The sequence below is a fragment of the Diprion similis genome, chromosome 5 (assembly GCF_021155765.1).
Source record: "Diprion similis isolate iyDipSimi1 chromosome 5, iyDipSimi1.1, whole genome shotgun sequence".
In the NCBI taxonomy this organism is placed as follows: domain Eukaryota; kingdom Metazoa; phylum Arthropoda; class Insecta; order Hymenoptera; family Diprionidae; genus Diprion; species Diprion similis.
In genome coordinates, this window is record NC_060109.1 from 43,046 (window position 1) to 70,063 (window position 27,018).

General features: G+C 36.7%; 3 protein-coding genes across 4 annotated transcripts in view; 1 reads left to right on the top strand and 2 right to left on the bottom strand.

Moving 5' to 3' along the window:
• LOC124406282 (protein bric-a-brac 1-like) overlaps positions 1–4,743 on the bottom strand; it is a 28,232-nt gene extending 23,489 nt beyond the window's left edge. The window contains exon 1 of the mRNA XM_046881643.1: positions 4,659–4,743. Coding sequence (XP_046737599.1) covers positions 4,659–4,731 — 73 coding nt within the window. The 5' untranslated portion in view covers positions 4,732–4,743. The remainder of the gene's footprint in view (positions 1–4,658) is intronic.
• An 11,074-nt stretch (positions 4,744–15,817) lies between these two features.
• LOC124406406 (cytochrome b-c1 complex subunit Rieske, mitochondrial) lies at positions 15,818–18,159 on the bottom strand. Of its 2 annotated transcripts, none has more exons than XM_046881813.1 (4): positions 17,938–18,159; positions 17,226–17,378; positions 16,572–16,749; positions 15,818–16,464 (listed from the first exon to the last, which is right to left on the bottom strand). In XM_046881813.1, exons 1-4 carry the CDS (start codon positions 18,029–18,031, stop codon positions 16,179–16,181), a joined length of 711 nt encoding a protein of 236 aa, XP_046737769.1. In that variant the 5' UTR covers positions 18,032–18,159; the 3' UTR covers positions 15,818–16,178. The 2 variants fall into 2 exon arrangements, with proteins under 2 accessions (XP_046737769.1, XP_046737768.1); XM_046881812.1 differs by having other exon boundaries at positions 17,824–18,159.
• A 3,175-nt stretch (positions 18,160–21,334) lies between these two features.
• LOC124406409 (putative defense protein Hdd11) lies at positions 21,335–25,349 on the top strand. Its single transcript, XM_046881817.1, has 4 exons — positions 21,335–21,475; positions 23,632–23,815; positions 24,173–24,313; positions 25,178–25,349. Exons 2-4 carry the CDS (start codon positions 23,633–23,635, stop codon positions 25,340–25,342), a joined length of 489 nt encoding a protein of 162 aa, XP_046737773.1. The 5' UTR covers positions 21,335–21,475; position 23,632; the 3' UTR covers positions 25,343–25,349.
• Positions 25,350–27,018: the final 1,669 nt, after the last annotated feature.

Sequence of the window (27,018 nt, forward strand, 5' to 3'; positions counted from 1 at the left end):
ACAAATTCTAATAAGGCTAAGGTGGAAATTTTTTAGGTTGGACGCTATGCGTTCCACCGTGACTGAAGGGGTTAATTAAAATTGTCCAAACCGTTTTTTTTTTACTTCTACTACATATCCGTCAGGTAAAAACTGAGCTCCTCCAGGTGAACAATTTCCATGCATACGTAATGCGCTCATCTAGGCGTGCATGCATCATATATATATATATATATATATATATATATATAGAAAACCGGACGATGCACCCATCGTGCATTTTTGTGCATCAGGTATGTATATATATATATATATATATATATATATGTATACGCAGTACCGCTACGTGAACTGCAGGAACATATACAGCTATTTACATCATATATACGTGTATATGAGGCGTTCCCCGCCAAGTCGGATGGTTTGAAAAATTTTTATATTTGATTTCCTCGATTTTTCGATAACTTTTATCACCCCTAAAAAGAGCCTTTCTGGTATATCTGGAGATTTTTTTAATTACTCGATAGAAAAAAAAAAAAAATGACAAATTTTTTCTAAAAAATCGCTCCTTTTTTTCGTTTTTTTGTTCCTAACTTTCTTAATAATGGTCCAAACTGAAGCTTTTTTTTTTTTCTTCATTTCAATCTTTGTTTCTATATGGCCTTTGCAAAATAAAATACGAACAAGAATAAATAAAAAAAAAATATATTCAAAGTGTTTTTTGTCAATATTTTTGAGTTTGAAATTTTAAATCCTGTATTCGAAAGTGAGCGTGTCTTTCAAATTTCACATTTCTTTAACAAGTGTAATGTGAGGGGAGAAAAAAAAAAAAAAAAAAAAAAAAATGTCTAAAACTTACCAGAAAGATCTCTTCTGATGGTTACTAAAAAATCTCGATAATATCGAGGAAATGAATGATTAAAAAAATTTTCAAACCGTCCGATTTGGCTTTGAACGTCCAACATGTACATATTATACATATGTGTAAACTATCAATTCCTATACCTGATACTTGATACAGGTATACTCCATATACATTACATGCAAGCGTTTAGTTTTACTGATGATTTCAACTATCGGGCAGAGCCGAACTCTTGCATGTAAATAATACAGGTATGCATAGATATATGTGTTATATATATATATATATATATATATATATATATATATATATATATATATATCTATGTATGTATGAATGTATTTACATACCTACTACGTTCAGCCACGAGGCGCTAATAGGCTACCAGATATTTAGGATAGGTTAACACACCGTTATACAACATGCGTAAACGCGTGTAATATTGTGTATGTATATATATATATATATATATATATATATATATACATATATTACTGTATTTTAGATACTTGCAGGCTATTCAGGTGTTTTTTTTTTTTTTTCTTTATCCCTTCTTTATACCGACTTTTCTCCCCACCCCTTCCCCTACTCGCCCCCCCCCCCACCCCTCCACCCCCTTCAACTTCGTGAATGTTATTGTCGGTTGTTTTTTTTTTTTTTTTTTTTCTTTCAATAAATATACGTATACGTATACCTATATGTATCTATAAATATCACGCGGTCCTTGAGAGGAAGTATAGGTACTGTATGTATAATATTATATTATATTTGATAAACGAAGAAGAAGAAGAAAAGAAGAGAAAAAAATTAAAAAATTTCATATGCCTAGATATAATATTATATGATATAAAATATTGTTTGCGATGCGGTGAAAAGGAAACGAATAGCTTTATATTGAAAGTTTATACATAATTGAATGTAATGTAACGTTGAACGGGTAGATTGAATTTTCGCATTTTACAATAGTCGCGGATTTGAAATCACGGACTGTGTGTGTGTGAATTTTTTTTTTTTTTTTTTTCCCCTCCTTTTTCTCCGACAGTTCAGTCAAACGATTGTTCATCGAAGGTTATCATTTTTCTTTTGTTTTTTTTTTTTTCCTTTTTTCTCCACAAATTTCGGTCGGTGATTTGTGAAAATTACATCATCCATTCGTGTTGTTTTTTTTTTTTTTTTTCGCATTTTGCATTCTCGATCCCAGTAACGAAGAATGTAGATTTACACGTGAATATATTCTATATACGTGTCTATCGATGTGTGCGTTATATTACGCATTTATATAGATAGGAATCTGAATGATGATTTTCAAGGAAAACGCAACAGGCGAACATGTATCTCGTAGGATAGAAGCTCATAAATTTAGGTTTTATAGTTTCAGAGAGGATTTCGCCTCTACAAAGTTGCTTTATTTCATTAGATTTTTTTCTTTTTCTTTTTTTTTTTTTCCCTCTTGGTTTTGACTCCTTCTTTTTTACAATTTATTATCGTAACGACGCACCTGTACATATTCGCAGGTGTTACGAATATACTTGTAATATGTATATAGTGTAGGTATACATATATATATATATATATATATATATATATATATATAGTAATATAAAAGCGCAGTCGAACGTAGATTGAGAAGATGAGTTTGTCAATAAAGTTTTACACACACACACACACACACACGCAATCACTGCAAGAAATTCACGTAGATTTCGCGCGCGATTTCAGCCGATATTTGTCAATTTATAAATAATTGCGCATTAGACAGGAAATGGAATGGATTTTTTTTTTTTTTCTTTCAAATTGCCGATAAATTGCTCGGGAATCAAATTTTTTTTTTTTTTTTTTACAACAAAGTTCGATTTGGCTGGCACTCGCGCATTTTCTGAGGGAGAGGAAAAAAAAAAAAAAAAACAACAACAAAATAAAATAATCAAAAAAATAAAGTAAAATACAAAGAAACAGGAAATTATTCAGAGTTGCGTGTATAATTGAAAATTCGTTAATGTGGAAAATATTTCGACAATACGATTATACAATGACAAAATTAATCGATATACGAATACGATTTGATAATTGCGTAATTCGTTAATTGCGACGAAAGACGAATCAGTGCGTCAAATACTCGAAAAAAAAAAAAAAAAAAAAAAAAACAACACGACCAAAAAAGAGATTCGATTAGTCGAACAATTTAATATATCTATCGTACGAGGTGTGAAGTTATTATTTAAAAATAAAAATTTTCATCATCATTCTTTCTCATTCGTTATTGTTTTATTTTATATTTAGGATGGATGAAAATTTACACAAATTTATATAATCCGTGGGCAAAGAAAAATCATCAAATAAATTTGCATTAAAGGATTATTAAATGATTTTCCGCAATTTTATCAATACATTGTGTATGTATATATATACATATATAAGGATGAAATATATGTATCGATTCGTAATTTCCTGCAGGCAACATCAATTATTTCCGGCATATTGCAAACGACACATTCATATACACACACACACATATATATATATATATATATATATATACCCAAAAGCATAAAGTCAAAACCTTCAATAGACATAAGCATTGTACCTCCGAAGAAAATTGTCGCGTTATAAAACCGCGTGACAGTGGTGATAAAAAAATTTACATAACGCGTGTCTCGCACTGAAATCGTATTAACCAGCTGTCAGGCAGGTGTAACTGAAATCATTTTTTTCCGACGTATTAGAGGGTCGTTTTACATCGACAACGTACGTAACACGTGTGATTAAGTGCCTAATAAATACCTCGGACGTAGAATTTTCTATTATTCTATGGTAAATTCGAATCTAGCAACAATATTGAAAAAAAAAGAAAACCAAAAGTAGAGAAAAAAAAATTAATGAAACACTGTTGGCGAAAATTTCGTTCGCAAATTATATTCTAAACCTCTCGTGCATGGGTTAGATAATTGCAAACTTGACAAGCGAAAATTTTTATTCGATATCGATAATATTTTCGTAAAAATCGTTAAATCCTACCTTCACGAATCACATCTGCATGTGTTTTGAAAATTTCTTAGGAAGCCGGTATTTCCGTAATCTTGTTTCTTCGCACTGCACACGTTAAGAAGGGAAGAAAAAAAAAAAAAACGAGGTTCACTATGAAACGATTAACTGCAGTGAACAAATTAATTAACCATCAGAATTGATGAATATTTTTCATTAGATAGAATAAGTGTAATTTGAAAGAATTATAAAAGCCAAATATTTCCCAAATGATTTATTTTTCTTCCAAACGAAATTAAGGGGTTGAATTATTCTACCGACAACCGTGTCATCGTCCCTCTGATTCTTTAGACACCATCAAAGTTTCCTTGATAGTAAAAAAACAAACAAAAAAACAAAAAAAAAAAAAAAAACAACAAAACCAACAACAACAAAAGAACAGCAAAGTAAAGCAAAAAAAAAAAACAAAAAAAATCACTTGTTGCAATCGATACATCCAACAACTATATGTCTACGATTTAAATATATCGCCCAAATATTGGCACGAATCTCGCGATATTACAACCCCTGCAGTTTTGGGGTGCAGATGAACGAGAGACGCTAGAAGTTAGAGATCGAAGGGGTTGACGACGATAACGAGGTAAGTGTATATATATCAGTGTGATCCGGACAAGATTCGGGCGTGATGACGGGGCTAAAAATTTGGTGCGAAAATGAAGAGGAAAGAAAAAACGGAGAACGGTGTGTTTTGCTAATTTTTTGCGAAAGACGGATGAACGGATGGACGGAAACACACACACCAGACAACGAGAAGAGATGAAGAGACGATAGATACCTGCCGGATGGACCCACCATGGATTGACCAGGGGTAGTTGTTGGTTGCTGGGCCCGCCAACAGGGGCGTACATCCTCCCTCGACTACGTCACGCCCGTCACTGCCACCCCACGTTGCACCCCCGCCGAATCTCGCCCCTCCCTCCCTCCCACTCACCCTCCGAGCCGGCGCAGCCTTTGGCCGTCGTCGGTGTCTGGGTGAAAAGAGAGAGAAACAGAGGGAGAGAGAGAGAGAGAGGCGCTTCCTCCCCTCGGCGTTTCCTCCTGAAACGCGAAAGTCGCGCGGGGGTTGAACCGGCGCCTCCCCTTCTACTTCCCTCTTCCCTCTTCCCTCTTCCCTCTTCCCTCTTCCCGCTTTCGCTTTCGCTTTCGCTTTCGCTTTCCTCCTGCACCGTCGTTTCGCGTTCCCTTTCGGTTTCGCACGCAACGCGGGGGCTGCAAGGTTACTGCCTCTCCCACCACCCCCAGCACCCCGAACCCCCACGACCCCCGGACTCGCGTGGATCTACGCCCGGCGCGCGTGTGCCATGGTGAACACAGCCAGCCACCCTCTGAGCGTCCTCGTCAACCTCCGAGGAGGACGTACAGCACCGAAACTCTATACAGTAGGACCCGATCCGTGTACTTTTTTCCCGCGGGGGTTGGAACCGCGCGTGGCGTCTTTTCTCTGCCTCCCTCCCTTCCTCCCTTCCTCCTTTTCACTCTTTCTCTTTCTGTCTCTCTCTCTCTCTCTCTCTGCAAGGTTCGAATTTAAATTTCATTTCCAGGAATATTTTTGCGGCAGACACGTGTCGTCGTCGTTTTCGTTGATATATTTTAAGAAGATTTTCTTTTTAACTCACTTTTTTTACAAAAATTTCATAATTTTTCATCAACTTTCGTGATGCAAGAAAAATATTTTTTCAGGTCGAAGATCACGTTTTCTAATCTCGACGATCCTATTATATACGCTTTCAAACACCGAAAAATAGGTTTTATATAAAAATCTCTATACGGCGGTACGGAAAAACTCTGATGAAAAGTTTCAAACTTAGATACAGAATTTTACTATCAAATGATTGGCATGCAAAATTGCCATGTACCGTTCAATTTTAACTTCCGGTTCTACCGGAAATCAATCGTTTTCCTATGTTTTACCGAGAAACATATACTTTTTTTTCAACACACGATTATATTCTTCCCAGTTTGCATATTCATTTTTAAAAATATTTATAATCTTTTTGTTTTTTCACAAATTTTTAATTTCTAATTTTTCGTTCAAAAAAAGTTTCCCGTTAAACCGTTTTTTCGGTTTGTCATTCTACTTTTTTTTTTTACAATTCTCTTCGACATTACCTAGATACTACAAAAATATCATTTATTCAAGATGAAAAATTATATAGTTAATAATTGTTGAAATATTAAAAGTTTCTGTACTGTACATTTTCTGGTTAAAAAAACGTTAAAACTATTAGTTGAATTTACTAAATTTTTTCCAGTTTAATGAGACCTTAACACGAATTTATTGTTCCACCAGCATAAAATTATACCGATATAGGTTGCAAAAAAAAAAAAAAAAAAAAAAAAAAAAACAGTAACACATGTAATAGATTTTATTATTTATACGGCTACAAAACTCTTCTGTTTTTTTTTTTTTTTTATTTTTTTTTATTCTTTCATCCTGCACTCTGTAAGTATAAAAAATATATTCTTTGATTACGGTAATAAATGAAGATAGTCAAGAAGGACCGTATCGTAACCGCAAATAGAAATCTCTTCTCTTGGTGCAAATTTTGGAAATCAATCGTTTTGATTGAACGCTTTTTTCAACCCTCTAATCGATATATTTCATCGCCAATATTTCGTACGGATTGTTTCGGGTTCAGTGCAAAATCATATTGTTTAGGTTCGACAAGAAATCGTTCGAAACATTGCGATGCAGATTTTTTTGTAATATATCCGATACTCGTAATTTGAGCGACGATATTAATTCATTAATTAGTTTTCAGCCGCGTCGTTTTTACTTTCAAAAGGGGAGAGAAAGCGATTTTTGTTTTTTTCATCAGCTCGTATTTTTTTTTGTTTCGTTGGTTTTTTTTTTCTCGAAAAATCAACCGAGTTTTAAGAAAAATCTGTAAATTGGACTCGTGAAAAAAAAAATTTAGAATCTACTAATGAAAACGTGGATGAATATCAGTTTTTTTTTTTTTCAAACAAATTCTCATTTTTCGGTGCTTTCGAGTTAATATAAATTACGATATATTACTATAAACGGGATCCAAAGTCTTACAAAAGCGTTCAAAAAATTTTTTAGAGTTGTAATTCAAATTCACGATACGTACCAAAAGTTCAAAGAAACTTTGAACAGTCTCTAAAGTAACAAAAAAACGCAAAAAAAAAAAACAACAACGAATCATTCCACTGAAAATGACCCGTCATATCTAATTAGTTTTTACCCCTTTTTATTTATCGACCCAAAGAATATCAAAATCGCGACTCGATTATTAATTTTGTAACTTTGTGACATAAAATCAAAAAGAAGAATGAAAAACGGTGGTGTGTCTAATAATAATAATAATAATAATAATAATTAAAAAAAAAAAAAAAAAAAACACTCCAAGCAAAAACAACCTCGTTCCGAAAAAAATATGGACAGTTGTTCTTAATTTTTTTTCAACAGTCGAATTGCAGAGATTTACAGTCTTTTTTGATTCTCCTCCCCGGTTATAAAGTGTTTCGATTTTCCAGCTAGACTCGTTTTTAATGTTTATCATTTCTATCATCATCAATTCGTTCCTCGAATCATCAAAATCACCGTCGTTCCTTGTCCGCATCTTGAACCCTTCTCGGCCCCCGGTAACTAGCCTAGTGGGAAAACGAGGGAGGTTCTACTGTATTTCGTCGCGAATATTCGTACGTCGACGTCTTTGTGTGCGTCTCTACGTATCTACAGTCACTGCGCGGGCTCAGCCGGACGTCCGTACCGAATACCTTGCGTGTAATTCTACGCGGCTGAATATAGGTATGTAGGTGCAGAGAGAGAGAGAGAGAGAGAGAGCGAGAGCGAGAAAGAGAGAGAAGGAGAGGCAGAGAGGGTGGCTGTGTGTTCGCCTATATCCTACCCCCGCATATACACGCGGCGACGACGACCATCACTTTTGCTAGAAAATGCGTTTGGGGGCGCGAGCTGGGCTGCAGGGGCGTACAAACCGCGCCTGAGACACCCTTCAATTTTTTATCACTCGATTTGTTACATTTCAAAGAAACGATATTTCTTTGTTTTTTGATTTCCGTTTTGTTTTTTGTTTTTTTTCTCTTCAAACATTCAAAATTTTAACCGAATCGAAGTAATTTTACAGGACAGATTTGTGAAATCCGCAAAAGTTCGAATATTTTCGACACTTTTTTTCTTCTTCTTTTTTTCAACATTTTTTCAAAAGATGAACGCAAATTTTATCACGAAATGTAAGGAAGTTTCACAACGGATTTGTGAAATTCGAATATCGTCGGTTTTGTTTTTTTTTTCTTACCAAAATTGAAAACATTCTTTGTTGGTTTATTTATTTATTCTTTTTTTTTTTTTTTTTTCTCCCACACTTTGTTGGACGAAGTATCCCGAATTCGTGGATATGGCAGAAATTTTTAAGATCGATTTGAGACGAATTTCGTAAGCTCGTATTTTGCAAATTTTTGTCCAAGTACAGATAATAAATTATCTGCCAAATATTGCATGAAAAATTTTTGGTAAATCATTCAAACAAAATGTGTTGAAATTAACAAGTTTTAACAAGTGTGATTTCGAGTGAAACGAAATAAAATTTGAATATAACAAATTGAAACTAGTATAATTGTTAATTATTTGTAAATAAAATTTCGCATATCTTCATAAAATATGCATAATCAACTATAATAATGAAAAATCTAACCAATCAATCGAAAGAAAAATTTACTGAAAAACCAAAGTCGTAAAAAGGCAAAAATATTTTCACCTGGATACGAAAAAATTCGAATAATTCTAAAATCGGGATAATATTTTCCACACTTATAAATAATCTTGTGAAAGTACCTCGCAAGAACAGAAAATGAAAAACAAAAAAACAAACAAAGAAAACAGTCTTCCAATTAATCGAACTGCGCGCAGTATAAACTCCGATTTAATCATCTCACACACTTTGCTCTTGTAATACATTATTCGTACACACATATATATATATATATATATACATACATACAGACGTACATATGTCTTCCCCATGTAAAATCCATCATACATTACACGTGCTGAAAATTTTCCCGGGTCCGGGTCTACGTCGAAACGGAAGAGAAGGATGAAAGTTGGGAAAATCCAAGTAACATACCCCAAAACGGGATCCAAAAACTACCCCATCTCCCGACGTCCCTGAACCGCGTAGATTCGCACGAGGCAGTCTGGAGGGGAGGACAACCTTGCAATATCCCCCCTCCTCCCTCCTCCACCCCCACCCCCACCATAGCCCAGCAAGCGCCGCGAAGCCGCCATCCGTACGTCTCGAGGAGTGGGGATTAAATTTTCGGGGGTTGATGGAATTGAGGAGGAGGAGGGAGGGTTTGGGGGCGACGCCGGGCGAGGGGGTGAGTCGCGGGGAGGGGGGGAGGCACCGCGGGGCAGCAGCCAAGCAACCTGCACCCGGCAACAGCCCCGACCTCGGAAGAACTAATCATTACCCTCCTTCCACCCCACGTTTCTGGCCACCCTCTTTCCACCCCTCGGCTCTACTGCCTTAGACTCACCTTTGCCTACGTGTAGCGAGCGGTGCGTGTACAGGTGTCACGCCTGCCTGTATCCATGTACATCGGGACTATATGCCCATCTACAATTTATATACACGCACATGTATGATATATACTTACATATACAAGTATGTGGGAGGTGCACACGAGCGTGATACTCTTATTCTTTACGCCACCCTCTCCTACCCTTGTTTCTCCCTCCCTCCCTCCCTCCCTTGCGCTCACGCTCACCCCACGCGCTCTTTCTATTCTTCCACATTACGATCACGCCAAGTCCTGCAAGTTCTCAAGGGCTGAGAGGAGAGCACTCGCCACCCCCGCCGGTTTCATCCCTCCGTCACCCGGTCACCCAGTCACCTATCTTCGCGTTCCGTATCGCCTGTGTATATACCTATACGTATGTATACTACTGCAACTATATACGTGCCGATGGGTGATACACGTGTTGCTGTCTTCACCCGGGACGGATTAATCGGTGACTATTTAGAGATCCGATGCCTGGATTAACGGGTGATATTACGTTTTTTTTTTTTTAAGGGATATTATTCACGCGATTCGTAGAATCGCAAAAATTTTTCATTCTTTATGTAATTGTGAAGTTTTTCTTTTTCTTTTTCTTTTTCTTTTTTTTTTCCATTTTTCCAAAATGATAAGACTGGTACACCCCATTCCTCGATTTATATAATACTCACATTTTTATACAGTGAATTTCTTTCTAATAGAGATTACTCGAATACTTTTTGTAATATATTTGCTTTAGACGGAAGAAATTATCGTAAAAATCAAATTTATCATTACAGGGTTGTTGAAATTTGTATATTTAGGAAAGTTGTAAGACGTATTTAATCATCTTTCCGTTATTCGTCGTTGAAATATTTCAACCAAATGATATTTGCATTCTCCCTTGACGCTTCCTTTTTAAACATTTCATTACTTTGTTCCATCGGATTGCAAATTTTCCACGTACGATGACACATAATACCTTATACATTATGGCTGTTACAATTTTCCGAGTAACATACCGTAATATTACATTATTTTTTTCCAACCGGAGAACTATCATTGATATCATTATTATTATTATTATAAATTTCCGCGCAATACTTCGTTGAAACGTTGTGTATACACATTTGCTTCTTTCTAATTGTCTCATTCTTTTCCTTTCCGAGAACATATCAGTGGATCTTTGAATTCTTTTAATTCCTGCAATTCGTGCTCAGTTCTTTTATCTTCTAGTAAAATTTTCTTTATCCGTTCGCGAGATTGTTTTCTACAATTGTTCTTATGAAAACTTCGCAGGCACAATGAAACTAGCAGTAGAGTGGGATTAGTGAAATCTTAAAAATTTATCGAAAGATTGTCGCAGTGTTTTTTTTTTTCTCTCTCTTTAATCAACCTTCTTTATTTTAAATTCACCTAAAAATTAAAGAGAATAATTTCAGAATGTTTTTAACCGCGAATAATGTATAATACTGAAAAAATCTGAATCAGCCAGATTAGATCTCGAGTCCGATAATTAGAGAGTATTTTACCCTAATTTGTGGAAAGGAACGTGCGTCTGACGTGACGGAATTAATATAACGTCATGGCGAAAATTTTGTACAGGTGGAAAGCGCTCGGTACACGAGCACCTAGGCGCTGGTGCCTAGGATGCGCTGCAGGGGAAACGGAGAAAGAGAAAGAGCGAGGAGGGAGAGAGAGAGAGAGAGAGAGAGAGAGAGAGAGGAGGGATAAAGGCGCAGGGAAAGGGATGAATGCGAGGAACAGGGCGCGCGGGCCGAATAAGAGACTCGTCGGCCAAGGGGGAACTAGGGAACACTGCCGAAGCCTACCGAGGTGCAACACGCATCTATTGATTCCAGGGCTGCCTGCCCGCCGCCGCCTGCCGCCTGCCACCCGCCTCACACACGCACGAACCTCAGCGCCGGCTGGTATGCAGCCACACGCACTCCACTCTCTCTCTCTCTCTCTCGCACGCGCGGGGACATACAACCCCAGAATGCGTGTCACAAGGCTGTCAAACCCTTCGTGCGCCGATAACGACGCAGCCTATATTCCAGAATGTGGGTAATACGCGCCACTCGTTACCGCTCGGTTTCTCTCTTTCTCTCTCTTTAGCTCTCTCTCTCTCTTTCTCTCCCCGCCCGCCCGCCCACGTATCGCGCCAAACCCTCAACTCCTGCCGCCCGAATAATTATCCCCGAAAAACGGCGCGTGCATTCGCCTCGCTTTTCGAGACTCGAACGGGGATCCGACTTGCCAAGAATCCCGGATTTTTGTATACCTTGGTTTTGCATGAACAGAGTTCTCTGAATTTATACGGAATAAAAAGAAACGAATTTAAAAAAAAAAAAAAAAATGGGCATGCGATTCGCCGAAGACTTTCGATGTACGATCGAAATGAAATCGAATCATGAGGTAACGCTTGAGAGGCATAATTTTCGGTTAAAAAATAGCACATTATGTAACAAGAGTATAATATACGATTTTATTTTCGACTCAACTCTGGCCATATTAATGACTCGAAAAGAAAAAAAACAGAAAATTTATACGTATAAACCCCCTCCCCCCCCCTTCCCATTCGAATATAATTTCGAAAATTCATGAAAGTAGCTACAAGAAAAATAATGGTCCGGCATATTTATTCTATATCAACAACATCAAGAATTCACATGATAATCAATTGATATATACCTTTTATACGGTAACGAAAATAATTGCAAAATTGTTACCACGTTATTGACTTAAAAGTATTTTCTTTTCCATCAGATATATCAGACTGAAGACTAAGATATTATTGAAAGTTTATAATAATGCAGAGAGATGTAATTCAAAATGGAAAAGTAAAGGAGAAAAGCATTGAAAAATTTTTAAATTAAGTTTGCGAGAAATATGACCTCGTGTTTCCCGTAAATGTGGGAGAAAAGTGCTCGTTTTTTCTCACAGATAATAAAGCGAAAAAGTAAAGAGGAAATAATATGTCACTTTCGTTGCGCTTTGCAGGTCAAGAAAAGTGAACATTATGGTTGAGTCGGAAATGAGAAGAAAAAAATAAAAAATAAAAAAATACGTGGGTTAGGAAATTATTTCAACATTTCAAAGTATCTACTAAAAATTCCTTAAACTTCAATACTTCTGACAATACAATAAAAATATGTTGCTCCGTGCGAAAGGTTGGCGAGATTTTTTGTATTCGTTATACAGATCAGCTGATTCGATTTAGTATATCACAAGAAGCGCGCTGCGATAATACTGCTTCTACATATAATACACAATACGCTTATGAGAATATTACTGTGATTATACTTTATGCAGAGAAAATAAATGGATGGTTAATAATGTGTCAGCAGAAGGAAGTGAAGCAGTCATCGATCACCGATACAGGCAATGAATTAATAGAAGAAGGTTCTAGAAAATAATAATCATCATGTTTCTTCTTCTTCTACGTGATGCGTGTTTCATAAAAATTGGTTTACATCGAGCAATGTTCGTTAGTGCAAAAATTGTTATTAAGAAAAGAATTTCTATTGCATTGAACAGAACTTCTCCACTACGTCGTGTATTTCGTATTTCACCGATTGAAGAAAATATTTGAAAACATCATTTGATAATAGCAGAGCTTTCACCGAAACAAAATAACCTCTGTTATGATGTACGCATAATATAATGTACACGTGAAAGGAGGATCAGAGAAAGAAAGAGGAAAAAAAAAAAAAAAACGTGATAAAACAACGAGCAAGAAATTAACCGTCCTAATATTCTGGTGCGCTATCAAGTGTATGTACGTAAATATATGCGCATAAGAGAGGGTACAAGACTACACTAACACCGTGCCACAGTAACAGGTTCTCGAGCAATTTCCATGTGCATGAAATTGAAAGAAACAAATATGTATACATACAACGTTACACCAGGAGTAAATAAGGTGGAAAAACAATTGAAAAACGCGATCAGTTACTCGGTCATTCGTAGAATCGGTGTACAGCATAATACAGCCGCAACAACAATAAACCACCCAAGCCAACTGCGATGCCCTTGCACGCGGATTATAGCTATATACACACGCATTCTACACAATACCTGGCATGCGTCGCATCCAGTACTTTGTGTACGAATGGGATTCAAATACTCTCACACACATACACAGAGGACATCCAGAAAGCTCATCTATGGGAGAAGAAAGGCTGAAAAACGTGTAAATTCAGCCTAATAACGACGTTGAATACGGACTACAAGACTACAATTGCTTGCATCGACAGAATTTAACGATTTATTTTAAAGAGGGTATAAATACGCCTTTGCGTATTCCACCCGCGATGCGGCAAGTAGAAAAAGCGATGCACAATCAGACAGGCAGACTAATAATGCAGCCGGTGTGCAGGCGCATCGGTTTACCGGCGTGGGTGGCGGGTTGCCTGAACCTGCGGCTGCCCGGCGATCGTCGTTTGTTAGTTAACGACGTCATAGGAGGACAGGATGATCACAGGAGTAAAAATCACTAGGAAAAACTGCTGCACGCTAGTTACAAATCTGCGTTATAAAATATTTGATATATGATATATACTACTACTTACGAAAAAACGAGCCGGCGATCGGACATTCAGCGGCCCCTTGATGCCGGTTGACAGTTGCGACGGCGCAGAGAAGATCACGGGTTACTCAGTTATTGTTATTATCGTCTGCACCCTTTCACTGCACTGCGCATCGTGTTTATATCAAAGAAATTAGAGCTCAGGATAAGTAGTAGAACGCAACGCAACGCGACGCGACGCGATGCGAATTAGCAGGTGAATGACAACCGACTGGACCGAGGTAAGGAGCAGCACGACCTACTCGAGTAACGCGTGTTGTGTTGTCGTTTGACGATTTTGTCCGCGGGTTGCAGACGCCGGGTTGCGACGGCGTGTAGAGGGTGGCGCGAAACTGCGACGCTCCTGCTTTTCGCCGGTTTAGCTCCTATTTCGCCCGATTTGCAACGGTCGGAGTAACGGCGCTCGGCGCATCGCTGCGAACCTGGTTCACTGCTCGCAAGGCGGCAGCTCTGCTACATCCCCGAAGCGGCGGGAACTTTATTCTCGTTATTCGCCCTGCGCGTTCCACCCTTCCTTCCTTCTTTCCTGCTCGCCCTCCGGCGTACTGGACTCTTGGAAGGGCGGAGGGAGGGAGTCACCCCTAAAATTCGGAGCGTTGCGTTGCGCCGCTCGAGCCATGCTCTTCAGAATTCGGAACTCACGTTGTTCACCGAACTGACGACGCCTCGGTCGATCACGGATTTCACGCAGCTTCGCTCTTCCTTAGTCGTCGTTGCATATCGGGTTGAAAAAAATTCTACACGAATATGTGTACCGACAACGTTTTAAAACAATTCACGTTTATCGTGGGAATTTTTAATCAATTCAATTTTTCTTTTTTACTCACGATAAAAAGGATCATTTTTAAAGCACCGTATAGCAATTAAAATATACTGCTTTCATATGTTTTTAGGTATATTTCAGCATAAGTGCCGGAACGTACTAAATTTTTCCTACCAATCGTATATTTGTTTTAATTTTGATTCAAATAAAAAACAAAACCTAAGACTACATCATTTTTGTATGTAAGATAAGATGAAAAAAAAACAAGGTCATGAAACTTCTTTATTGCTTCCGAGATTGATAGAGTAGAATTTTAGCCGGAGAATTTGAAAGATCAAGAATCAAAAATTTGTTTACTGACTCCGGAACGGATGTTACTTTAGGCGTTAAAAAATTATGCTATAACGTAAGAGCTTCGAAATTAAGTTCGATCTGTTTTTTTTCAGTTGAAATGTATGGATTTGAGATTTCTTTTTCCAAATTGAAAAGACATTACGCTTCAATATGGAATTCGACTCTCTTGATTTTGATCATTGGAAGTGTTCATTCATTTAAAAATTCATTCATTCTGGATAGTGAGGATGATGTTCTATAGGATTGCAAAATACGATACAGCGAAACCTGATAAGATGAATATACATACGATTCGCAGATACGGGTAATATTCAGCATTTATAAATCTACTTTGTTGCATATTTCGATCCATCGCAATCACAATTGTCACCCGAGAATGGAATGAATGAAAAATATTTGACTTTTATGTCTGCTTTTCGAACATGGGATTTAAAATGTCAATTAACAATACCTCGTCACTGAGTAAACTTTTACTCTTAATAAATCGACTTTGAATTGATATATTTCACTCCAAGCTAGGACGAATTATTGCAAATCAAGCTTTAGAATCTCTTTAAGAGATTAAAGTCATTAGGAACGATAATTTTCAATAAACAAAATTTTTCTGGGATTGGCTAAATACGTATGACATCAAACATATGGTTTACATATAAAGGAAATAGAATTCGCAATTCCTACAATAAAATTTATACTTGACAACGAATTCTTTCTCAAATGTTTTATTCTATATTCTAGTCTGTACAACTTATAAGTTACACAATTAATATAGCCAATAATTTTCTCCGGGTCCGACAAACTGGAACTATTCTTTTTTCCGCTTGATTCTTTGTTATTTTCTCTGATATAAATAGTGTGACATTTTGTTATCTAGGGTAATAATGACCGCGTAATAATTATCGATGCAGGGTAATCCGTATAATTCCACCGTAATATAAACCAAACGATTAGGAGAAAAATTTAATCTCCTCAACTCGAACGTTCACATAACGATGAAACAACAGTGATAATCATTGTTAAATATTACGCCAATTTTCTACTATAAGCCTCAAGACCCGTTCCTGGACTTAGCCGACGACAACCGTGTTTTCGACGAACTCGTAGGGTGGAATCTCGAGGTTGAGGGGCGCCGGACCCTTCCTGATTCTGCCACTGGCGTCGTAGTGAGATCCGTGACACGGGCAATAGTATCCGCCAAATTCACCGGCGTTAGCGATCGGCACGCATCCCAAATGCGTACAAATTCCAATCACGATCAGCCATTCCGGTCGCTGTACTCTTTCGTTGTCGTGCTGCTGATCTCGCAGTGTTCCCACGGCCACGCTTTGCTCCCTCGCGATTTCATCCGCCTTCCTAAAAAGCGTTTGTCAGATTAAAGCGTGCGTAACCACGAGCTTTAATTGAATTTAATCGAACCCGAGGTAAAAATTCTGATCGAATCTTTTTAATTCATTCTTTACCTGTGCCGGATAAAAAGGGGTTTTCCACGCCACTTGAACACCATGCTCTTGCCCTCCGGTATGTCGTCCAGCGCAATTTCAACCTTTGCCATGGCTAATACATCGGCTGATGCCGCCATTGAGGTTACGAACTGCGTTACCACAGTCTTTGCAGAATATGCGCCAGTAATTGCAGCCGCTGTATTACAAAGGAGAACCGTTTGATTCACAGACAACTAATTACTACTTCATTTTATTTTATTCTTTGGGACAGAAGTAGTTCCGAATCAAACTATCTTACTTCTTGTATTATTTCAGAATTGTCCCAAAATTTTTACACCACAAAAACAACCAGATTCTTCACATTCATTTTTGACGATAGATCGCATGATACATTCGATCAAGAGATGGAACTGTAAAATTGGAGCATTAAGATTACCATTGAAAGATTGTTTTCAAAGTCACAAAATGTACCATAATTTACTGACTTAGGTTGTATTTACCTTCGGGTCCTGGGATTATCCTTTTTAAACACTGCGACCGTATTTCGAAACTCGAATAAATTTTTCAAACACATTATAGCGAATTTTCAAAGATTCTCCATAAATTTTCTAGATCAGATTTTAGAAAAAGATACGAGAGAATGTACAAGATGTGCAAAATCTTTTTACTCACCTCCAGTAAACAGGTAGGAGAACGTTTTACGAGCATCTTCCGAATCTCGGCTTCTAGTCGTCGGGTCCATAACATCCTTTCTTCGATAGGCGGAGAAGTCTGGTACGCGAATATCCGTGTGTCCCAGACGAATTTGTTGCATTGCGCCGATCGCTGCGAAAATAAATCAAAGAGAAAAACCGTTGAGAATCGAATCGAATTGCTAAAAACAAGTGAACATTTAAAGATTAAAAATAATAGTCTGCTGCTCGGTCGGTAAGAAGATTTTAATGAAAATCCACGATACCAAAGAAAAGTAACGGAATCAAAAACGAGGTTTATTTGTCAAACAGAAATAACCGAAAGAAAAATCGATCGATCCGTTCAAATGATAAAGTATGCATAAAATAAAAATGTTAAATTACAAATAGAACACTGCGCTCTGTCGGTAAAACAAATAAATTTAGAGAGATAGAAGTGCGCGTGAACGACAGAAAGTACATGTTACGCATGCAATGGCAATTCGTTACATAATGCGATTTGATCCGTGTGTTTTTAGGGGTGATACTCAATTTCCCGAGCAATAATTGTGCGTGTTTTGCATCGAGTAAAGACGCACCTGTTATGCCTGACCGTACGCGCAACTGTCCGGTGGGAAGAGTCTGGCTGAGCGAATAGCTGGTCTGCCGTTCGACGTCTGACTTCACGACGACTTTGGTCTTTTGCACCTTACCTGAGCCTGCAGCTGGCCACAAACCATTCGGGATTGCGGCGTTGGTCGCCTTGAGGTACGGCGAGAGGTTCGACGTCCTCGCTATCACGTTCATCGTGACGATTTTGTTTCTAAACTTCCTCTAAATCGAACAAATATATCCCGTCCAACGCCAGCACGGTTCACTCGATCGCGCACCAGAAGCTAGCCCGACCGACAGATATGGCCGCCCTGTTGGAATATTAAGAGCGATTTTACGCCTCGCCGATAGAGGGTTTCAACACCTGCTGCCCTCTGTCGCATCGCGAATGCACCATGCATCGGTTAATTGGCAGCCTCTCAACCGCCCGCCAAGTCTTCGGTTGTTTCGAATTTGAATCAAATGTCCGTTAGCGAGCTAAGCGTTCTTTTTTGTGTTCCGCAACGTCAAGCTAATGTTCTCCTTATTTTTATCCGGTAAATTGAACTTGTCCGAATCGGGGATATTATATTCGATTTTACCAATATACTTTGATTTCATTGGAATGAGACTGATTTACGCCTGCGGGAAGGCAACCGACGCTACGTTTTCGTATGAACATTCGACACAGAAGGCGAAGTGCGGATTTTTGTAATCCCTTTGAGATCGAATTAGAATGAAAGTTTACTAATTAAAAATTTTTATTCGTGAAATTTTTCTGATTCCAAAAAAAAAAACAAAAAAAAAAAAAAAAAGAAAATTTTCTCAGGTGGTAAACTTTACTTGTATTTGTATCAAAAAGTGATTGCGAAAGTTTTATTCAATTCATCTTGGCATCCACGTGTTTAGTTCTGAGATTTCGACGTTATGTCGTCTAGCGCACCTGGATTAAAAAACTTAACCATTTTCTACGTCTATTTACTGAGTCAATTAGTTGATATTTGGGTTTACCATTATGAAATCGGAGACAATTGACTCTTGACCAATCCCCATTTTTCACAAGATCAAGGTGAGAATAATTTTACGCCAGATTATGAACAACTCAATTCAGTTCAACCGTATAACGTGTTATCGATCGATTCTATGAATTGTTTATTGATTTTTTTTTGCTCTGCATGCAATTATTTATAATTTGATCGGTGTTACCGCATAACTAGAGGCGAAGTATGAACTTTCATGCTATGCGTGCACGGGTTCTAAGCACGCACGCTAAAAAAAAAATGACAGTGTTTTTACGAGAAACTGCAAAACTGCACGATAATCCAAACGTTGGATTTCAAGTTGCAATGTACAGAATAATGAATTTCCATTGTGCGAATTGTTTTTCGAAGATCTCCAAATACGGTAGTTAATAGAAAATGTGCAGCCTCCATATGTGGTGTGAAATCCCGATAGATATTTGAATTTCAAATTCTTGTTATTGCAAAAAATAGTCTAACACTCTATATTTCCTCTTCAGCTGGGTACTCAACTTTCTTTGTTTCAAAGTACACGAAGTAAATTTTTGTTCTTTGTCGAGTGAGTCGATAACATCACCCGTTTAATTTACTTGTCCAACATTAGTCGTAGAGTAGGAATATCGTATTTTTTGTTCACATGTATCCATTCAAACGGAGAACGCAATAATCATACTGTTGTATAAACTTTCAAGGCTGTTAACAGGACAGCATTACAGCTGCACTACCTTTTCCGTCATTTAGCCAGTAAATGCGGTTTGAACATATTTTCATCTAACACGACGTAGAAGTAGAAAAACTATAAATTAAGAACCAAATGCTTGACGTCCTTAATGCACATTCATGCCCAAAGCATTCTTGACGCTAACAAATAATAAATTACCGCATGATTGGATTTAAATAATTGATTCCAAGTACACTATTCAAACAATGTAAAAAAAAAAGCAAAAAAATAAAAATTGCTTTACTGTAGTTATTCAAAACAAATGTATTCGGAAAGAAATATTTCATATCTTGATCATTTTAATGGATAGAAAATTTCTGAAATTACCGATTTCACTGTTTGATGTACCTATAATCGGATTCGTTTTTTTTTTTCTAGTCACACGATTATGTATTAGGAAACAAGAAAATAAGTTTAAAGATAAAAATAAATACAATCCAAACTGTTGTTTTCATTAGTCACTCTAAAGATGCAATGTAGTTATGATTAGAATCCAAACATTCTTCATGAATTTCGTGACAAAAAACCATAAAACGTGAAAAGATGAAAAGTGAGAATAAAAATGAAATTCTTAAACAATTTTTGCATGTCTCCGTAGTGACTTTACGTCCGTTTGAACGTTTCAACTGATCAAAAACTCTTGAAACCAGCTTGTAATTAATGGATCTAGGAAGTATTCTGTTCAAATATAGGTACTCAAACCATGTTCAAGGACCCGCGCAATCAGCCTCATGCAATGTAGCTAATACATAACGCAAATCATGGGGTCCGAACCACGATGTCGATGAACTTCTAGATAAACTATAATAAAGAATAGAAATGAAGAATAAAAAAGCGATGATTGACGGAGTGACTATGTCATTATTATTATTATTATTACTTTTATTGTTATTATCAATCATAGTCATAGTTCACCGTATACAAAGTAGGTGATAAACACACACACACACACACACACGCATCTCACAGTGCTGAAAAAGTAATGCAAAAATCGAGTAGTTTTTTCTTCATTGGTAGCTTGTCTTGTTGGGTTTTTTTCATTCGTAGAAATATCGAGAGGAAGAGTTTCGTAAAGATTTTTCAAAATTTTACAAAATAGGCAGACAAGTTTTGAGGACTGAGGTGCACATACGTAAGAGTTAACAGATGACATTCACTCGGGTTTCCTCTGTATAAGTGAATATCAGTCTCGCGTGAAAGGCTCACTGTGTCAAGGCGGCGGTGCGGCCGAAAGATGATGGTTTTGAGTAACACAACGATGATCGAGGACCGATTATAGACATCCACGTGTGTATAATCTATGTATCTATCCAGTTACATGGTGATGCGTGCAATATTCTAGAGATGCGACGCGTGTCCGAGAAACAGTTACATCGATTGTAAGTCGCGTGTTTCGTTAGATTTTTGAAATCCGCGCCAATGCTATGACCTAAAAATTATAGACCAGAAAGTCTGTTCCTTTCCATGTTAAATACAGCTGCGCGAGATTAAGGAGAGGAAAAAAGGTCAAGAAGAATTTTTGTAAAATGCTCTCGAAGTGTCGATAATTAACGCAGGATAAAAATCCGAGTTTGAGATATTTTTTTTATTCGGCTGAATAATTATTGCGTTACAAGATGAATCAGATGAATGAAAAAAAAAACGACATTTTCACTATACGAGTAGATATTTATTTCACACGAATTGTAGATTTTTTCCGTGTGCATTTTCATCGAAACCTGCGAATGTATTGGGCAAGTCTCCGCGGAACTCGAAAGAAAGAAAGGGTTGGCAAAGAGCTAAGGGGAGGGGCTGACCAAGAGGATATAAGAAGGCAAGCGTTCATTCCTGCAGCTCCACAACTCAGCTTTGACTCCTTCGACCGGTCGTTACCTTCTCGATTGGTCCGACGGGCACCAATCCATAACCATAACTCATCAAGTGAGTAGTTACGCAATCAATTATACCTATCACTCCGTGCTAATTAATTTCATTCGACATACAAAACGATCAAAAGTTAAAATTTATGCGTCGTTTCAAATTCAAAATTTTTTTTCACATACGATTCGATGATTAAAAATCACGAATCATCAGGTTCAATTTTTTTTTTCGACTTCAATTCAATTCGCTATTTCGAAAATTCCCGCGCTTTTGTGACGTTCAATCAACGTGACGAAAAAGCCGGTTGACCGATTGCTGTATGTACATATTCAAGGCGTACGTATGTATACATATATAGGCAGGATGTACTCTAATCACAGTTTTCACATGGCTATTAATTGTTAAAAAATGTCATCGAGCTAAGCTGCGTGCGTGGAATATAAGCCGACGCAAGCAGTTGTGTAGCTGCGGGGTATCCAGAAGCAGATTACCATCTTGCTCAATAGTGAAAGCTGTCTTCGTAATCAGAAATTATGCACGCACCGGGACAAAATCACTCAGCGAGTCGGTATCGTTGAAACGATTCGGTGTTATGGATCTGTTTAAAATTCCATTTATCAGCGAACGCTTGGATATCGATTCTATTTTCTCTCCAGAAGTTCCGTACTTTTCTTGTTAAAAAGAAAAAATGGTAATTTTTACTGTCTCTACAAATTTTTTCGTTCTTTTTTTTTTCTTTCTTTTCATCTCTCAACACGGCTGAACACGTTTTACAGTTTTTTCTTTTTTTTTTTTTTTTTTGTTTGTTTTATTTTTCAAACAAGTTGAACGACAAGAGTTGCCGTAAAATTTTGTTACCGATGAAAAATATAAATATCTTCGACACTAAATGATATTAATGTTACCAACTATTTTCATGTTCATTCTATTGTGATTTTTTTTTTTTTTTTTTTTTTTTTTATTTTGTTTTTGTTTTTTACTCAATGTTACAACCGATTTATTTCTTGCCATTCTCGCGGCGCGCAAAGCAAAAGGAAAAGAAAATCCGCTGTACTCGTGATTCTGGTTCCTGTTCTGACAATGAGAAACAAATCGGCGACCTTTAGCTTAGGTGACATTGAAAATATTTGCAATCTATCGTACAGACAAAATATGGTATTGTAAGGCGATATTTGCACTGGCAACCTTGACTTATCGGTAATACTTGTTGAAAATTTTCGAGGGAAGGAGGGGATTAAGGATAAACCAAGCGAGCTGCAACACATGCATAAATAAAATTAAACGAGTCTGACTCGAGACGGTGATTAGCAACATTGACGACGATTATGTATTTTCACTTTTCACAATCGACCCGAGTTTCGACACCTTGTTAATGTAACCAGGATTCATATGCGGTTTTATAGTAAAAATAACTATCCTAGATTCGTGCGTTTATTTTAAGGATCATATTTCACTTCGCGATCTTCTATGTCTGTGTAAATTGTGACGATTTCAAGTTCGACTACAATCTCTATAGAAGCTAAAAATCGGGCCTTCAACTGTCGTTTTATCTGGTATTGAATAAAATCCTCGAATGATTGGTTAAAATTAAGGACTTTCTTCATTCTACTTCCCTCAAGGATATGCGCGATGTGCGTTTCATTTCTTTATTCAGCCTCTTTGTACTGATTTGAATTAATCAGCTGTACTAACAGTTTCGAATTCTGTAATTCAAAGTTTTTCTCCTCTTGCAAAGGTCCTTGTATATTGAAAGTAGAAAATTAGACTTGTTTAAATTAAAAAAGGGAAAGATAATCGTGCAGAGTATTTTTCTTTTTCATAATATTTAATACGAATCGAAAGAACGAATTGCGAATATTTTGCCTGATACCTGATTGAAGAAAATCGATCCCTACACTAACAGCTTATTTTTTTTATTTGTGATTCTTAATATGATATTCATAATTTAATGTGGAACTTAATAAAAGAATAAATTCTGACTTTTTAGTAATTAAAAAAAAAAAAAAGAAAAAACATAATAATTTTTTGAAATTAAAGTTAAATAATGTATAAAAATTAATTATTACAAATTATAATATAATTGAATTAAAAAAAATTGAGTATTTATTAGTTTTTCGCTCACATAATAATTAAAAATCAATATAATATATATCACCCAAAAGATGCCATTTAATTAATATTACGATATTTGATTAAATTCATGTATCCTTTGCCAGGATGTTCCGTTTATTCCTTCTCATCGCGAGCGTCGTCGCAGTGGCTCAGGGTTTTAGTGCTGGAGCTCCGCCTGCCGTCTGCGAAGACCTGACGCCAAAACATCACACGGATCCTCAGGCAGGACCTTCGCCGTACAAAATTTCGATAAACAAGAACAGTATCAATCCAGGAGAAGAAGTGAAGGTAAATGACTCTTGGATCAGTTCTTGAGTCTCAAAATCGGAGAAAAAAAAACGGAAAAAAAGAAATACTCGCTAACTGGGTGGACGTTATAACGTGTTACGTAATTACACGATTTCTGTTTAGGTGTGTGTGTGTGTGTGTGCATAAAATTGCTATCGAAAGTCTTCTACAGGCACGGTATTAAGTCGCTGTCACACGCGATTTGATCGTTTCTCAAGAATTGATTTGCATAGATCAAGGTACACGCGTGCCGATTCTGGAAAACCGGTTTAGATCGCGATCGATCTATCCTCGTTTCATTTAGAACTGTAATCTGGTGGGACCGAGTCTGAGAGGCGTGTTTCGTTGTTCTTGCAGGTCACTATTGAGGGAATCAACGGAGAGAAATTCAAGGGATTTTTGGTCCAGGCTCGACAAGGGAAAGAGATCCTTGGATCATTCCCTCTCGATCCCAACGATAAGGAAGCCCAGACTATAGACTGTCCCAAAGGAGAAAAGGTTTGTAGAAATGTGACGTAGGTGTAGAAGTCGAGGGAGTATTCTGAAATATATTTGCAAAAAACGATCCTCCGATTTCAGTACTTTTCGATCTATACAGGGTGTCTCATTTTAAAAAATATCCTCACGGATATCGAAAACTAGAAAAAAACATCAAAGGGAAAAATATTTGGATGACTATCCCACTTTGGGTTCGGGGCCTCTGCTGGGCCTTTGAGGCCCAACTTTGTTCTTTGGATAAAACCTGCCATTTTTTATTGCGTAGGCCTGAGACCCAAAAACTGGGATTTAATGCATAGTTTCGATAGATTTTAAGCACATTTTTTGAAATGGGTCACCCGGTATATAACTTAGTTTAATCAAACTAGATTGTTTCTGCTTTATCCGGGTTATCAGAGTCTTGATAATGAGGTTCTGATATGATTAGATTCTTTCGGAATATAGTTTGAAAAAGTGAAAAGACGCGTTTGTCATTATTTTTATTTCGTTACAATTTTCACTTATGAAAAAAAAATCAAAACGTGGCTTAAAGTTGAGGCCACATTTCGAGCTTGGTTCGAATTATCTGGCACAATCCAATCCTGAGTTACAGCTAATGAAATAACTTCAACGAAACCACAAATAACCAAAAAAAAAAAAAAAAAAGGTAAACGCGATTGAACAAACGTTCTTGTTTTTTAAATTTTTCACCACAATGCCACTTTGAGAATCCTTTAGTTTCACTGTCAGGCTTTTGTAATATTAAGTCTGTAGAAGTAATAGAACCTTAAATAAGAAACATAAATTCAATAATTGCATTATCCAAACTTCAACGACACGTTCGACGTAATGCAAAGACTAAAGTGTATAATAATTTATTTGTAGAACGCTGTTACCCACAAAAACTCCGACGAAAAATCGAAAATGACCTTCAGTTGGATACCTCCACCTGAATTCAGCGGAACCGTCGTCTTCAAGGCGACCATCGTTAAGGATGGTGGAACCTTCTGGGTTGGACAGACCTCATCGAACCTTAGCATCGGTCATTAAGGAATGACGAAACGACTTCTCGGCGAATTATACAGGGTGCAGGGTGCAATGGATTTTCTTTTTTCTTCATAGAATCATCTTAGAATCAAGAAATGTTATTAAATCTACGGGTCATCGATGAAATTTGCCCCATTCTATACACTTTTTCTTTCTTTTTTCGTTTTTCTTAAAATAACGAAATTTTATCTGTACTCGAAATTTTTTTTATCATTATTAGATTGGAATTATTTTCTTCGACGACGAAACATTCTAATATTCGTTTTTTTTTTTCTGTATATATAACTAAGAGAAAAATTTTGCTGTAGCAATTTTTTAAATGAATTTTTTTTATTTTTTACGTATGTACGTATATTTACAAGATATTTCTTATGCGAGAAAAAAACACGTAATTTGTAGTGAATTTTGACAAAAGTTTACGAATAACATGTGCAAATTTCAGTGGACTTTAAAACAAGCGAAATAACCGCGGAATTTTTCATTATATTATTTATACGATGGATCATAAGTTTATTGACCAAAAATGAAAATATTGTGTAATAATTATATGATTATTACGAACCACACGAAGCTAGTCAGACGTTGTAGAATTACGATGGCGAAGATACGTGTGTGTCGTATATTTTCATTTTTCAATTGGAATAAAATATATGCATGCACCAGATATCCGACCAATTATAAAAATGTATAAATATTTATATGTGCAGACATTACACCATTTTCCGTACAATTATACAAATCAACCTTTTCATCGTGACCTTTAAACTTTTTTTTCGCGATAATTTGGATTACCGATTACAAAATGTAATAATTAAAATGATTAGAAAAACCGTAGAATTTTTCTAAAGTATTTTCTTATCTATGCGAAGAATTTTTTTATTTTATTTTTGTTATCCAACAAATTGATGCAAAGTTGAAAAGGTTATCTACGCAGTAAAACTGAGAATTCCGAAGATTCATTTTTATTAAAGCTTTTTGTATCGATAAGTTTGAAGTCAGAGAGGACTTTTACACATTTAACAAGTATCGCTTTTTACCATTCTTGAATAAAACTTCAGTCAGGGTTTTAAACAATTTGTTTTGAAAAATAGTGGAAGACTTTTGTTTCCACGAAACTTCACATGAGCTTTTGCTCACGTCGAGTTTACGATGAACTGTATACCAACGTAGGATTTTCCAAACACGTAGGTAGACAGGAAAGGCACGATGATTCTTTGTCGCAGATTACGAACGACGCCATTCATTATTCAGCTCTTGCACTTTGCGTTGTATTTATAGTCAATAATAATAAATGATTTTCTTTGTGTCAACTGGCAACTGGTTTCCTCGAAGCGCCAATAAGTGGTAAAGAATTCATGCAAGAACCGTATCAATAAAAGACTTGGGAGAAACCGATTTTTTAAATTTGCAATCAAATTTTGCCTCGGTACAGAAATTTTTATTCAAAACTAACGGGTGGGAAAAAAATCGAATGGAATGTCGAATTGTTGTTGGTATAAAACGATAAGAAGTGATGGGAAAAATTAGTGTAAAAAATAGATAACGGTGGAATAACTGACCGGTTTAGTAAAATCGATTTGTTTTGCTCAGTTTGTTTTCTTATCATACGAGTGAGACGCAAATGATTATCTCAGGGAATCCCGGATTCGCACAAGCGGTTTTACCTCGTACATCGACCC

Excerpts from the sequence above, each read along its gene's own strand:
- LOC124406409 (XM_046881817.1), top strand. The coding sequence starts at position 23,633 with ATGTTCCGTTTATTCCTTCTCATCGCGAGCGTCGTCGCAGTGGCTCAG. Across the intron at positions 23,816-24,172 it reads ATCCAGGAGAAGAAGTGAAG|GTCACTATTGAGGGAATCAA; the intron begins GTAAATGACTCT and ends TTGTTCTTGCAG. Across the intron at positions 24,314-25,177 it reads ACTGTCCCAAAGGAGAAAAG|AACGCTGTTACCCACAAAAA; the intron begins GTTTGTAGAAAT and ends ATTTATTTGTAG.
- LOC124406406 (XM_046881812.1), bottom strand. The coding sequence starts at position 18,031 with ATGAACGTGATAGCGAGGACGTCGAACCTCTCGCCGTACCTCAAGGCG. Across the intron at positions 17,379-17,823 it reads CGTACGGTCAGGCATAACAG|CGATCGGCGCAATGCAACAA; the intron begins GTGCGTCTTTAC and ends TTATTTTCGCAG. Across the intron at positions 16,465-16,571 it reads CCCCTTTTTATCCGGCACAG|GAAGGCGGATGAAATCGCGA; the intron begins GTAAAGAATGAA and ends AACGCTTTTTAG.